At 37.2% G+C, this 16019-nt stretch overlaps 1 protein-coding gene across 7 annotated transcripts; it reads right to left on the bottom strand.

The window, feature by feature from the left end:
• Positions 1-982: 982 nt before the first annotated feature.
• TIA1 (TIA1 cytotoxic granule associated RNA binding protein) lies at positions 983-14396 on the bottom strand. Of its 7 annotated transcripts, XM_025214650.1 has the most exons (13): positions 14242-14280; positions 13719-13812; positions 12905-12959; positions 12701-12733; positions 11341-11428; positions 7998-8066; positions 7436-7511; positions 5847-5955; positions 4814-4909; positions 4632-4716; positions 3569-3692; positions 2916-3058; positions 983-1746 (listed from the first exon to the last, which is right to left on the bottom strand). In XM_025214650.1, the coding sequence occupies exons 7-13, from the start codon at positions 7487-7489 to the stop codon at positions 1623-1625; spliced, it is 735 nt and encodes a 244-aa protein (XP_025070435.1). In that variant the 5' UTR covers positions 7490-7511; positions 7998-8066; positions 11341-11428; positions 12701-12733; positions 12905-12959; positions 13719-13812; positions 14242-14280; the 3' UTR covers positions 983-1622. The 7 variants fall into 7 exon arrangements, with proteins under 7 accessions (XP_025070435.1, XP_014379801.1, XP_025070436.1 ...); XM_014524315.2 differs by lacking the exon at positions 7998-8066 and having other exon boundaries at positions 13714-13812; positions 14242-14396; XM_025214651.1 differs by lacking the exon at positions 12701-12733.
• Positions 14397-16019: the final 1623 nt, after the last annotated feature.

A 16019-nucleotide genomic window follows, 5' to 3' on the forward strand; every position in this document is an offset into this window, starting at 1 on the left:
GGACTCCTGTCCCCCACTCCCAGCCTGACCCTCCTCAGCAGTATTACATTTATAGAAGACCCTGAAATACATTGTTGCCTGACAATATAGCAAAAGTTGAATCCCTTGATGCTTGGAGCTGCCCCACTGCAATTAAAGCGCTGAGAGAATTAAAAAAAAAAGGGAGAGAAAAGAAAACCAAAAACCCAACAAGAACAACAACATAACTCAGGAAGCCAAGTGAATTGGGATAATAAATAACAGATCACACCATGAAAATTTTTTTGCTTTTTTGAAGGCTGGTCAAGAGGTAGGATAGAAAGGTTCTTTTTGGCCTCTGAACAATTAAAAATACTTCACTCAGCTGGTCCTTCAGGCTGTCTAGGAGCACTCAGCATACCCCATGCCTGATTCCTACACATACAATGCTACGGTTTTCACAGCTCTAATTGTACATGTTAAAAATCAAGTCAACTTACTCTAGTTGAGTAAAATTTACTAACAGTAAACAGCAAGACTGAATTGTTTTCTACATACAACCGCATCTTTTACAGTTTCTTAAAAACAAGGGCAGGTGACTTTGTATTCAAAGACTACCAAAATGTATATTTGATATTCACATGCAAAAACAAAATTTTTAAATCTTATGCATAAATCATGTCCAAGGACTCTGCATCCTACCTTTAAATAAGGAAACATACAAAGTTTGCTAACTTCTGTGCAAAATATTAATTTGCTAAAATATTTTACATGATAATCAAATACATGTAAATGTAGAAATTGACAGATAAAAAACAAGCTGGTTCATAGGAATTTGTCACATTTTAGTAATATTCATAACAGGATTTTGCATTTCCCAGTACACATCACAAAGTTTCACTGAAGATAAAAATCCTTTAGAACAAACCCAACAGGGATTTCTCTAGGCACCTTCTCACGTAGAACACAAATGTGATATAGTTAGAACCATCGGAGTGTTTTGCACAAAATTCTATACCGATCATCACATTTTCCCATTTAATGATAATTTAAGTAACTGTCATAAGGCAAAGACAACTGTTTGAAAAATGTCTAGATACAAAAACAATGTAAACTAATAATTTATATCTGAAAACCCTGGTATAACAAAAGTGGAGTGATGGACACTTTTTACAATAGGCTATTTTTAAAACAAGTTTGTGCAAAGGCTGAAGATGGCAAAGAACCTTCAGACTCCACACAGTTTTGGCTTTTTTGTACAACTGCTTATAATACATTTTAAATCATTAGGAATGCAAACTAAAACTGCACACTACTTCACTTCAGAGGAAAACAAGCTTGACATTGTGCAATTTTCTGCCCCAATTTAAAAGTGGCAGTAATCCCTGCATTTGCTGTGTTTCAAACAAGGATCTTAAGAAACACATATCAAAAGGAGGAAAAGAAGGCAAAAGTTGGCAGACATCCAGCATCTAGTTTTTCCTGTGTTGTTTTTAAACAATGTGGATGACAATTTCATGATTCAAAATGATTTTTTAAAATAAATACACTGTATCTGACATTTGCACTGACTTGATCTGATAAATCTTTAAGTAAACAAAGGCTTTAGGACACTCCTTGCAGCCTCAAGCCACTGGTGTTCGGTTCTAGAGTCCTTTGCTCTCTCACTGCGTTTCAAAACCTGCCATACGATATCCAGTTTGATTAGTTAGCACGCTTCCATTCTGCCCTTGAGGTGGTTGAACTCCATAACTTGCACCCATCCATGCTGCAGAAGACTGCGTCTGGCTGTTGGGGGAAAAACAGACAGTTGATGTCATTTCATGGTAGACAGAAGATGCATACAAAAAACCCTAGAGGGTAAAAACTAACACTATGATCTTAGCCAGTAACAACGGCACCTTGTAAACTGAACCCAAGTACCTAAATTAGTGGTTCTCAACCTGTTTAGAATCAAGGCACCCCTCATTAGACTCTGCTCACCCCTCTGAAAATGCTAGCTCTTAAGTTCTTTCTTTTCTTTTTTTTTAACCTGGAAAAATAGAGCAATTGTTCTGTTACAAACACTCAAGTGCACTACATGGGCTTTAAAGCGATTTTTTCACGTCCAGTTTCTACCATCTCAGAGTATAAACACATATACATACAAATCTTTCACCTACCAGCAAGAAGTAACAGCACCTCTCTGAAAAAAACATTTATCTTATTAAAAATTCAAGAAAATTTTGAAAAGGCCTTGCAAGCTTACAGCTAGAAAAAATGCAGGAACCAACTTCCTTACCATGAGTCCAACTGCAGCTTTAGGTGAAGCAGACTAGATAACCAATTTCACTAGACAGATTTACAATAGTTTTCACTAAACAGAACTGGCATTAATACCCACATTCTGTTAAAAGGTACCTCTGGCATTTTTGTTCTCTCTTGGGAACAGTTCAACTCTGGTAATTTATTCTATCTAAAAAATGTCCCTTTATTTTTAAGTAAGTACTGGGCTTGACCATCTTACCAAGGTAGAAGAACCTTGGACAACAATGGTTTTCCAGAATGCTTTATCATGTTCCTGTTAAAGCATGATCACTCTTGATAATGTACTTATGGCAATGGCTCTCAACCTTGCTAGACTCAAGGCATCCTTTGCTAAAAATCAAGACACTCCTTGTTAGGCAAAAAAGCACCTCTTGGAAAACACCCACTCTTTGTTTTTACTCAAGTTTTGGACTACAGAAAAATGACCGAGCAAGTCTTCTGTTGCAAAGAACTCAGTAAGACCACAACAGGTCAGAATGTTTTTAACCCTAATGTTCCTATTTGAAATATTTGGGTTTATACTGTGAATCATGCTTGCATACCCCACAGCACCTTTGTAAAGAGCTCAAGGATCTAGTTCCTCCCCAGATGCTTGGTATCCTAGTTGAGAATGACTTAAGGCATGCTGACTAGATAGGAAGTGTACTCACTTAAATCCCTGCTGATTCCAGGTCTGTCCATACATTCCATATGCAGGAACTTGCCAGCCATTAGGCATGTACTGACCAATCTGTTGTGCATTTCCATACCACTGGCCCCACTGCCCGTAAGCAGGTGGATATCCAATTTGATTCTGCAAATAAGGTTACAGTCTTGAAGTTCATGTGCTAAACACTGTCCTAAGAAAACAGTTTCTTCAAAAACAAATCATCCATTTAGTCTTCAAAAAAACAAAAACCAAAAACAAACAAAAAAAAACCCCCAAACCCCCCTGTATCTCTCTACACCACATAAACAATGCTGGTAATGTTGTTCACCATAGTGTTTACTTTCCTGAGAGCTATGGGGAAAAAAAAGCAAAGCTGAAGCCATTAGCTGCATGAAATAGAACACGTGGGAAAGTTTTAATGCTTCCAAATGTTTCCCGTACACTTTAAAAATTATCAGATATGTTAAAGGGCAGATATCTACAGTGGAAAAAAGAGTCGAATATGAGAAGTTATGTTGCTACAGCAGCCTGAAATCCAGAACCCACTACTCCAAAATCAATATGCAGAAAGAATCTTATGACACAAATCTGTTAAGAATTAATTTAAAAATGACAATCACCATTTTAGAAATTAAGAGAGGAAAGTTTCCTGACCTGCTGGATTGGACTGATCATATCTGGAGTTTCCTTGCCCCAATAGCACTTCACGACATGCCCTTCTATAGTAGTCCCATTGACAGAAACAATTGCATGTGCAGCACTTTCATGAGAATTGAACCTGTTGAAATAAAGAAGTTAGATCAAGATAAATATATATCTCCCAGTAAAAAAGACCCCCCCCACCCCCCGCAACCAAAAATCATTTAAATAGAATCTATTAGGTAAGACAGACCCAACATTTTAGCTTTGTTAAAAAGTTAGTCTGTTTTTCTTTTAAATTTTTTCTTCTTTAGTTAAATCATTTGTTTAGTTTCTCTTACAATCTTTCCAAGTCCACTCAAATACTGCAGGATTATCAGATTCAGAATTCAGAAAGCCAAACCTGAGCAGCTTGTTTCATGCACACACATTGAGTGGCAACTAGTTTTACAGCCCAAGCAAACCTAAAGTTTTTAAGTTACATTTTTTATTACCTAGCTTTAGGACAGTGGAAGAAAACAGCAACACTATAAGGTATGCTTCAGGACTTCAAAAAATTCTACTCAATACCTCAACGAGTTTATAAAAAGGAAAATTAAATACAGGATTGGTAATTTGGATCAAGAGTGAACTATCAAAAATGAATAAAACCAGCCACACAGACATGAAGCTTAATGCAATATCAGGCCAACAAAACAGACTTCTGCCAGCACAGCTAGGCCTGTCAGATGCATGCAGAGGTGCTGTCCCTGACAGAGAGCGCTGTGCTGGCTGAGGACCCCAGAAGCAGACCCAGGCAAAAAGTGCTTCTGCTGGAAAAGCCTGTTTCACTAGTAAGACCAGTCATAGTTTTACTATGCTGGCATGAAATGCAGTCTTGTCAGTATAGATGCATCAACGCAAGGATCTTTTCACCCATACAACATAACAGTACAGCGTATAGTCTTCTAAAGTACACACAGGTTTTATTTATCTAGAATATTGCTATCGGAAACATTGAGGTTATTTGTCACCACTGCTTTGGACAAGTCAACCAACTATGTTACAACTTCAAGCGAACGACAAACAAACAACCTACCTCACAAATGAGTACCCTTTATCTGGGAAGACTCGAATTTCCATTATCTGCCCAAATGGAGAAAAGGTCTGGCGCATCAGCTGTTCTACAAGGTACAAAAGGCAAATAATCCAAATTAGGAAACACAGTGGTTATTCAGAGACACTTCTTTGGAGATGATCAACAGTGAGAAAACACCATACCTGTTAGTCCCGATGTGACACCACCACAATATACAGTGCAGTTGCTTGGGCTGGACTGATTTACAACATCATCGTAAGACAGCTGTTTGGTGTTCGCTGAAAGACAGTTTTAAAATAAACACTTTTTACCTTTAAAGACTCGAGAGATTTTTACCTAGGCAAGTTACATCATCTGAAGAGGCTCACAATACAAGGATCCACAGGATTGTTGGGGCACTGACTAAAGAGACCAGTCCATTTTCTCCTGTACATTTTAAATTTTACCCTTTTTGAGCAATCACTAAAACCAGAATAAAGAAACAAGAGGGTATGGGGGAAAAAGTAAAGATATAAATACAAAATACACAATGACTTCAAAATTTAATTCCTAACACTGAATGGAAGAATTGTAGACATGTGAAGTGTTAAGAGTGCAGGGGTGTAGGGTGTAGCCGTGTTGGTCTAAGGACAGGCAGACAAGGTTCCTTGGGTGAATTTGATATCTTTTATTAGACCAACCCAAATAGTTGGAGAATTAAGCAAGCTTTCGGGTTCAAAAAACCCATTGTCAGGCTAAGGAAGTTTCAGGAGTTGGTGTGTGCTCTTCCTGGATGGAATGAAAAGTGTTAAGAGTGGCATTCTTTTAACCTAAGCCCATAAAACCAGGTTTAGACACTTAAAGCAATATTCTATTCTACCAGGTGAGATATGAACAGTTTCCTGCTGTATCTGCACCAACCCCCCCTGAAACGCTGCCAATGCATAAGAATGAGGAACTGAAATCAAAGCCTTCTTTTTTCATTCAAGCTGACTAAGAAGGCCACAAATTAAGGGCTAAAAAGCAACTGAGGATTTTTTAAATATTAAAGGTTTAGCAACAACAGGATTTTAGACATTTGTTTAAAGTATTATTTTTAAAAAATTCTTTCTTCAAGCAAAAGTTTGTCTGAAGTGCGTAGACAAGATAGAAGGCTAATATCTTTAGAATTATGAGGTCGTATTTCTACTTTAGTTTGGATAGAGGGCCAAGATGAAAAGAAAGCAAGTAACCTACACTCATATGTACTCTTTGGAGCTGGAGGTTTTCGTGTTGCCCAGTTGGTTCTGATTTGTCTTCCACCAAGCCACTGTCCGCCCATCTGCTGAATAGCATTTTCTGCATCCTATCCGTAAGGAAGAAAGTGAATTAATCATTTGGAGTAACAGTATTACAGTATTGCTACAGCAGTGGCAAAACACCCTAGAAATCAAGATACTGCCAAATTACCACAAACAACAACATGAGACCCCTGCAGGATTAATAAAGTTATCAGACAAATTGAGAATTACCCAAGGGAGGGTTATATACATCTACTTTGTAAGCCAGCTCTATGTAGTTTGTAGGAAGCTTTCTTCCAAATGACATTCCACTAACTCACCCTCAGCCCTGCACAGAAGTCGTCCCTCAGACCTACTATTTTAACTTGGGCTAGCCTAACTTTTTTTTTTTCTTTCTTCTCCCCCCTTCAAAACAGAGAGACCATCTAACAGCCTGCCCTACACTAATCCCACCCTCAAGACGTTTTTCTTTTTCAAAGGAGAATGGAGATTTGGAGACAACCAATTTTGTAAGCACCCTGACTTAAGCAAGCAGTATGCTGGAATCCTTGTTACATATGGATTCCATGTTTAGCAGTCAAACTAGTAAATGGAAGTTAAAAAAAAAAAAAATGAACTAATGTTTACTAATCTTCATTCTATGACAAAGAGATAATTAACAAGTACGACAATCCTACAAAAATGTTTCCCCTATGTAACAGGCAAGGTTCTTTGAGTAGATGTGATATCTTTTATTAGATCAACTGAGTAGCTGGAAAAACGTTCTTAACAAGCTTTTGGGCACAGTCACCCTTCTTCAGCTATAGGGACTCTCTGCTGTTCCGAGACTCCAAGAAATGTGTGTCAGGATGTCAGTGAAAATGGAAATAGGTAGAAATTAGAAAGACAAAAGGTAAAGCAGAGAGGGGAGGGGGAAAGAGCAGGGGGGGAAAAAGGATAAAGGGAGATATTACTGTGATAGAATACAAGGTAGAAAAGAGGCTGTCAGTGAAAAAGAAATAGCTGAAGATCAGGAAAACAGGAATGAGAGAAGCTCAAAGTGTGAGAGGATGTAGTGAAAACATAAATAGGTAGAAAGGAGAAACAAAAGGTAAAGCAGGGGAGGGAGGGGGGCGAGGCCAAAGGGAAACATTACAGAGATAATAATACAGGGTAAGAAAGAGGCGCTCAGCTGTTCTAAAGGTTAGTTAAACAAAATTCTAAGTGTTTAAAGATGTCATTTTCCCCACAACAAATAATTTAGACGAGAATAATTTAGATTTAAAGTATAAAAGTTGTGCAAAACTGCACAACTTAAAAGCTATGAAGAGTAGCAAGTATTCTAGCGGTTGTTTCTCAAAGTACATATTCTGAATTTTTATACCACTTCTCCGGAGTTTTAAAAATGTTGGAAACGCTTACACAGAGCCTCACAGTATTCCCTATTTTATAAGATGGCAAACTGCAGCAAAAACACAGTTAAAAAAATCATAACCATTTACTAACTTTTCTTTAAATTATCTGCTGTCATTTCAGATACCTTGGTTCTATAATACTGTTACTTACCCATTTATTGAAGAAAGAAACAAAGCCATATCCTTTGGATTTTCCTGTTGCCATATCTTTCACCACCCGTGCATCTCTAAAAAGCAGAAGCAATTGCCAGTTTAGAATGTTTTTAAAAATATACAACAATAAAATGAAAATTTAAGTCACACACACAGCACATTTTCATCTTTCACCTTCTATTTAAGTGAACTCTTTAATGTGCCAGCAACACATTCAAAACAATTTTCTCCTTTTCTAAACAGAATTTAACTAATTTCTTGTTATGTAGTAGCAAAATTAAACTTAATTTTGTAAACATGCAAATCAATAGCTTCTCTAATAAATGTAAATGTTACAAAAGTTGGTTCCCAGTTCAAAGTGCGTTTACATACTGTTAAGACACTAAGCATGGTCAAAGCAGCTATTCAAATGAATCACTAAAGCCACAAAGCTGACTAACATTAGCTGAATGGCTCTCTTTAACCACGCAGTTTTAAACTTGCTATTTGCCAACACATTCTACCTATTCATTAAAAATATAAAAGAGAAAAAATGAAAAAATAGGAATTAAAAGGCATACGTCGCCTGTTAACTGAATTCTTTAATTTTCTCAGGTCAATTCGTTACCCCCTTTTTGGACTGTGGGCAGCTGTAAATTTTGAAAAATCAACATTTTCAGAAATGGTTGCATTATTGAAGAAAATAAAACACTAAAAACATTTACGTTTTAAACTATATACTAATATAACTTTAAACTGCATTTGTAAACAGCAATCATACAAGATTGATTGAAAACTACAAAAGATAAAGAGCAAAAATGTATAAAAGTAAATAAGAAAACTACAACGTTTGTCCACTGTGAACTGTAGCTTGTAGTTAGCCATGGCAATTCTGTCCATTCTTCAGAGACACTCTGCAAAATAACCAGAGCCCTATTATTTGAGATTGAGTGAAAAAATAAGAGAGACCCAGCTACAATAGCTAAACCCCACTTGCAGAATGTCTAATTAAATTGTGTTTCTCAGGCGATTTGTGTACAAGTTAGCCAAGTATCAAGATGTTAACCCACATGTGTTACCTTACCCTGCCCTCCCTTATCCCCACACACACAGGCACTTCTGATAAAACAAGACAAATCAAAACAGTCAGGAAGTCATGCAATGTAGCTTTAAAGCTTCATAAAATGAGATGGTTCAGATCAACTCGTGTAAAATGTGCAAAACACTTAGCAGGGCAAAAAAGAGGATATAAGGCTTTTATGAGACGAGTTTTTTCCCCTTGGAAATTACAGTAATTACAATCTATATTAAAATCCTAATACTTTCCCACACGTCCACAGGCTTTGTAGATCACTGAAAGGCCAAAGTAAAAGACCACTTCCAGACACTACAAAAAGAAAAATAGCTTAGCCCTTTTTGAAACAACAAGAATTACACTGCTTATTCTTTTTTCCAATCAAAACGCTTGAGTATGGGTAATATGTTACAAATTGCCTGAGAACAGACATCTGTATAATTTTATTAGATCAGTTTCTCTGAACAGCCTAAAAGAGGGGGGAAAAAAAACTAGTCTATACTTACCCTCAACTGAAAACTTAGAAAATAAGACTTGAGAACAAGTGAAAACATGCATATATCAAGTTTAAAAGGGAGATCGCAATTGAAATGTATGTATGTGCGCATAAAAAAGATAGAAAAAAGTTACCAAAAATACTTATATGCTGATCATGCATTATTAGTTCACCTTGAATTTTATAAAGGAAGACATTTAATCAAAAACAATCAAGATATCAAAATAAAAAAGCAAACAAACAAACAAAACCACACCAATACCCACCACATTTCCAGAAAATAGCTGTTAACCAAGACGAGTTATATTTAAGACTTGAAATCTCCCTTTTTCTTTCTGTAAACAGCATGGATATCTTCAAATTGAACCTAGTAACTATAAAGTTCCACTCTCCTGCAACTAACCCCTTCCTACATGACAGCAACAACTGACAAAATCCCCTAGAGCTAGGATTTTAAATCAATTATTTTCATTGGGTAAAACAATATTCCATTTAGTTTTCTGACAAATTAGCCCCAGCCAAGACAATCTGTAGAAGTTCTGCAGACATGACAATTCAGCCAGTTAGTCCTACAACTGTGCCCTGAAGACCCCACAGAGGAAAGCTATAAGAGTCACTCACGCAAAGTATTTTAAAGATGACTGAAGAAAAACCTTAGAATCTGGATAAAAATGCTCTATCACTACAGTGCGATTCAAAACTATCCAGAAACTTCCTGGAACACAAAGAAAAGCCCAGAAATCCTGCATGCTTTAAGAGCTCTTATGAAGTTTCAGTTCCAGTTCAGGACAGCCAAACTCTTTGCTTAAGGCTGCACTTTAAAACAATCATCAGAACTGCCCTATTCATACAATGGTCATCCACAAATTATTGAAGGGTCAGCTAGTTTATACAAAACCTCTTTCAGAGTTTCAGGGAAATCTTTCCCACATTTCATTCTTCTGACTGTGGATCTATTTTAGAAATGACCAGACCCCCTCAGCTATCCAAGAGTGCACATGTTCATTTATAGCATGACACTAACTAAAACTATGTGATCCGTGCAAAGGTAGCATTCTCTGACGCAAGGATCTCCAGATCTGTTTTTCTTAATTCCCATAACAGGAAATCAAGCAGGTGTCAAATCTAAGGCAGTGTTTCTCAACCTTTTTGGACTGAAGCGACCCCTCACTGGGCTGGAGGTACTCCCCCATACCTTTTTTGAATGAAGTGGCATCCTATTTCAAAAACAAATGGATATATTAGAGTGTTTACCTTCTTACACAGGGGCTGGGCAGCCAGGATAGGGGGATCATCCAAACAGGGACAACCCTGAGCATGGCTTTTCTGCTTAGCCTATCTGCTTATCTCCTCACACCTTGTGGCACTCTTCAAAGGATCTGGTGGCACCCCAGGGTGACTCAGAGTCCTGGCTGAGAATCACTAGTCTAATACAGTGGATTTTGTGAGAAAAGTTATTCTGATGAAATGTTTCAAAGTACTCTGCTTGTTATCACAAAGCATCAGGCCCAGTATAATTAGCATTACAGGGAATCAAAAAGTTGTTTAAAGTTAGGAACAAACAGACCTCTTCAGCTCTGAAAAAACAGTAAAAAATTCAAGCTTTACAGCAAACACTGAATGTGACAACTGTAAAACACTGCAGTAGAGAGCTACAACTTCTATTATCAATCACCCATGATTTCACACAGGCCATTTTCCTTGTTGCCTCACGTCACCTGCATCATCCACCCAAGAGATCCCATCTTTGAGACTACATGCTCCTTTGTTATAGGGACTTACGTTAAAAAAGTCCAGTATAAGCCTAACCTCATCATGGTCTTTGCATTGCCACAAGGTGGGTATTAAGCCACCAGCCAATAAAATGATTTAAGTAGAACTATAACTGACTACTTACTTGACAGAACACTTGTTTAACACATCTAGACTATCAACCAAAAATTGAAGTCTGACAGGAGCTCAATATGCAAATAGAATTAGATTCCTATTAAACTACTATTAGGAATCATTACACATCTGATTGTCAGTGGTGAATAAAATGTATAACCCATGGTTACAAGCAAAAAGCTTCCAGTATGAAATTCTGAGTTAGACAGGAATTTCTGCAATGTGAACAAAAAAAGAAGGTAAATATGTAATTTTTCTAATGAAGCAGATCAAAGTGCCAGTAGATGAGCCTATTTATGCACCTCTGCTTCCTCCTCAACTCAAGTCTCTTTAGGAACGAAAGATTAAATGTATACTCCAGCGTTGCAGGGGTTTTAAAAACTGAATGAATGTTTACTTACTGAAACACAAGCTCGTCTCCAGTTAAGAGGCATGTTTATTTGATCTGCCCTATGCAATTACTTACGATATTCTCCCAAATGGCGCAAAAGCTGCTTTTATATCTTCAGTGGTAATTTCTGGACTGAGGTCTCCAACAAAGACATGGAAATGGTCTTATTGGGAAAAAGAAAAAAAGTGATTTACAAATTTGAAGACTATTCCCAGTGACAGTAGCAGCATAGCAATTTCACATTATATCAGCTTCCATATATTGAGACACACAAAAACTAGCATCCTTTTTCTCTAAAATACTTTGAAAAATCCTTATCACTGTTTCTAATAGAGCCATCACTTGGTGACCTTACAGCAACAGTCTTAAGGATACTGCTGTGATGACACAAGTCTTTAATTTGATGTTGGTATTTTTACAGTTGTGTTCATAACCAGTCACCATTTTGCTATAAAACACATGTAAATGTTTACTTCATAGAAAAAGTTTACTTCAAAATCTTAGTATTGCCATGCTAATGTTAAAGTTAAATGTTATATACAGCTCATTAATTAGGCAAAACTTTACCAAATGAAATGTCCAGTGGCTTTGTGAGCAAAGTAGAAAAAATTTGCTCCAAGCAGGACAGCTATTAAACCTAGCTACAACGTTTGGCTTAAATCATATTTTGTGAAGAACAATCAAAGAAATACCTTGCATTGCAACAGTTTGATGTTAAAGAATATGACAGTTTTCTCAAAAGCCAACAGTTTTGGTTGCCCAGCCATTAGACCATGTGAATCCATGTGAATTCAATGTATGTGAATCCATGTGCAAGTGAACTAAGACTGAAGGCAACAGAACGGAAACAGTAATCCCTTCAATTTATGTCAGAGCGATTATAAAGAGCACTGGAGAGAAATAAAAATCCCTTATCTAAGGAGTTTTTGCATTTTTTAAACATTTTTTCATAGAGCACTTTTAATACTACACAGACTCATTTGTATAAAAGCAGACAGGTAACATAAGCCTACTGCAACAGTAGCTCAGTAAAACCCAACATTTTAAAAGTAGTTTAAGGCTGACTAAGTAGAGAAGCAACACACTGGGTTGCCATGAAGAGGGATGAAAAGAAGAAACGAACAAACCCAATTTCAAGAGCCGTTTAGTTACTCTTGTATGGAGCAGCACAGACAGCAGCCTTGAAGAAAGCTAATAATCTTGCCCTTACAGTGAAAGAAAACTCTAGAAGTCATGACAGATGGGGCCAAATGGCTAAGGAGGCAGCACCAGAGTGAAACAGTGGCTACTAGATCACATTCTGATGCAATAATAGGAAAGGAGAGGGAGGCCTTACCAAAACTAAAACAACAGAACATAAAACCCATATATAGCTTTGGGTGATTAGTGGAAACCCTTGAGAGATTTCATTTTATGTTTAAGAAGATACAATTACCTTGTGAACGCTGTGTGTTGACAACGGTACTACCTGATGACAAAGATTAGATTTGTTCTTAAGTTTATTAACACAAACACATTAAATAATATCTTAGGATAACGATCAAAACATTACTGCAAACATTTGTATGGTGCTTATGGCTTATACTTAAAAACTATTTGTGCAAACAAAGCAATTACTCAAAGCATAAGGGACACTTACTGCTGGTATCTTTCTTCTGGCTGCTGGGGGTTGTTGCCCAGTTCACTTTGACTTCCTGCAAATATTATTTGCTAAAGTTACATTAAGTATATTCCAACCAAATTCAAAGATTATTAGCATTCATTTCTTATACTGCAGGGACACAAGATACATCAGTCTGTGATTAAAAAAAATAGCTGAGAAGTTCCAGTTCCTTAGACTATTATGTTCTCTGTCAAGATATATTAAATCATTCCACAGCAAAGGTAACTTTCTTTTGAGTAATCTTACTCTGCTGGTCTCTTACTCTCAAGATGAGTGAAAGTAAGATATTTATTATGACATTTTTGACTCTCTGTTCCCTCCCATTTATGAACCCCAGCCTTCCTCTCAATTGGAACTGTACAACAGAAGCGGGATACCTCTGAGGGCTGTCAACATACTAGCAGGAGGAAGTGGGCAGGGGTAAGATTCTTTCCCCAGGGCAGGATTTAAGCGCATTGGGGTTGTTGCAGGTGAAAGATGAAAGAGGGTGCAGAGGGAACAGCAATGATGGGAAGGATTTTGGTAGTGGTGGGATGAGAGAGTGATTAGTCTCACATGCAGCTCTACTCAACTCTTCCCGTAGCGAGCATTCAGCTTTACCACCAGAATGGGGTGGGGGGAAGACTCGCATTAAGTTCTAATGTTATATAACTAACAAAACACAACAAAGTGTTTAACTTGTGATACAGTTCTGGTTTTGTCTAAAGAGATATTTCATGCACATCATTTAATATATCAACACACACACTTCCACCACAACTCACCCTTTAAACATGATAGCTTACCTTACCCATTATCTTCCGTCCATTCATAGCTGCTAGTGCTGAAGCTGCATGTCGATGCTCATAAAATTCCACAAAACAGTATGGATCATTTCCAGCCGTCTGTTTGAAAAGCAGGTTATTAAAACCCCTTCAGATTTGACTAACTGTATTTGGCATCTGCTTCTACATCTGAGAGACTTAGTAATTGAGATGAAATGTACAGGAAAAAAAACTTCTTAAAGCCATGCTTTCTTAGCATGCTTGCATTTGGTTTCTTTTGTTTTTTAAATAAGATCCCGTTGAAGTAAAACAAACAAATGTTTGCAGCTAAATAAACTGCTCTGCCCCTAAAAACAACCTACCCATCATTATACAGTAACAAAAATGATGCTGAAATTTGCTTTAACAGGCCATTATGCTTCCCAGGACCCTCCTTTATAATCAAGCGAGTTTTCCAGGAAGATTATGAAAAGTTAAGCTTTGGGGAATGCTTTAAAAGGCTGCTATGCTACAAAAAGGCAAACAGCTAGACAAAGAAGAGACTCTTACATCCATGATCATTTTGCAATTTTTGCACGGTCCAATCTGACTGAACAGCTGGAGAATCAGGGCTTCTGTCACATCTCTTGACAAGTTCCCCACGTATCTAATAAAATAAAAAGAAGTTTAGATATTTAAGTGTCCCTATTATTTACCCCTTCAGCATAATTAAATATGATAACACAGAACGTTTGCTAGTTTGGTACATACAAAAGAAATGGTTTGAACAAATCACAAATCCTCAGACACCTCAGTTCTGTCTTAAATTATAGGAATGATCTGTCTCCATACATATTACTGAACTATTGTAGTGTCTGGAGTCAACTGAGATTGAAACCCTGTTCCAACCTGCATGGTACCAACATACAGCAAAAGAAAGCCCCTGACTTACAGAGCCTATACCGTAAACAAAGAAAGCAAAGTGGGGGAATAAAGAAGAATGATAATCATTCATTAATAAACTGACCCTAAAACTGATTAGCATCTCTTCTTAAGTACTTTAATGAAATAAAATCTTCAAATATCATTTTTATTATTTTCAAATTCCAGTTACTAGGATACAAAATGTACTTCCTTCCCAATAAAAGCAAACAAAACCCTGACCCCCCCCGAGGAGGTCAAAAGTGAATAGTGCAACACTCCACTAAACACAAGGCACAGAAAGGAGAAGTATCAGATCAAAAAACACAAACAAACAAACAAACCAACCCCACTAGGCCAGTTAAACAGGGAACCCTAGAGTCCTGGTCCCCCAGCCCTCTTCTTGGATCACTAAGTAAAACTTTATAACACACTAACTCTCCATCTCCTCCTCCTAATGGCAACTTAGCTTGCCAAAGTGGAAATGCAACAGACATTTCAAATGACAGTGTTTTAAAACAGGACAGAAACTTAAATCAGCAAAGGGAAATGAAGGTCTGTAAACAAAGGGCATTTCTTACTGCATCCCATATGCCAATACTGCATTATTTTTATATTTTTAGCCCCTAATTTTAGTTTATATTTGACCAAAGTGCAGGAAATGGGCAATTTCCAAAATATACCACTTGAACCAACCAGCTAAACCCATACTGGTTAGATTCTTATGCAAAATGTTTTACAATAGTTGTTCAGTTATGCAAACCTTGCTGGCTGTCTTAATTTGGTGTTATATGCCAGATGATCGTAAACAGCACGTGATGGTAAAAAATTCACAGGTCTGTTAACTCTCTTCTGACAAGAGTCATGATTTCTTAATGGTTGCAACACGTGCTTCAAAGCAGAAACCTCAGACGGTTGAAGCTACCAGGCTGTGCTGAGGGACAGCCTAAAGCTCCTCTTCACCTCTGTCAGCATCTAGTGTCTTTTGAAAAGTGCCTCCATGGCATTTTTGCAACCTCAGCAGTAGAAAAAAAGGAAGTCAAGCCACAAGGAAGGTCAAAAGAAAATTCCTGAGTCTGAGAAGCGTACAGAAAATAGAGTTTTCTCTAACAGCACTTCTCCTGTGTCGCAAATGACACATTACAAAATAAACTAAATTAAATCCTGTCAATACAAATAGTGACTTTCTTGTTTATACGTGTGCCTGCTAGCATAGCACATGAGCTCCAAACAGGTCATGGACCAGTACCTACTTTGGAAATTGCTTAGGTAGTAATTGCATTATGGTTTGGAAAAAAAATCCAAAAAATCTGAACTATAAAGCGAGAGCTCCTTACCATGGTTCTCATAAACAAAGAATGACTAGACAAGAAATGGGTGAATTGTGCATGTTGGCTAAAGCAATCACACACATACCCTCTTTTGTT

The sequence above is a fragment of the Alligator sinensis genome, unplaced genomic scaffold (genome assembly GCF_000455745.1).
Source record: "Alligator sinensis unplaced genomic scaffold, ASM45574v1 scaffold1030_1, whole genome shotgun sequence".
Lineage (NCBI taxonomy): Eukaryota > Metazoa > Chordata > Crocodylia > Alligatoridae > Alligator > Alligator sinensis.

Excerpts from the sequence above, each read along its gene's own strand:
- TIA1 (XM_014524315.2), bottom strand. Across the intron at positions 12,734-12,904 it reads CCAGAAGAAAGATACCAGCA|GTAGTACCGTTGTCAACACA; the intron begins GTAAGTGTCCCT and ends CTTTGTCATCAG. Across the intron at positions 3,059-3,568 it reads TGATCAGTCCAATCCAGCAG|AATCAAATTGGATATCCACC; the intron begins GTCAGGAAACTT and ends CCTTATTTGCAG.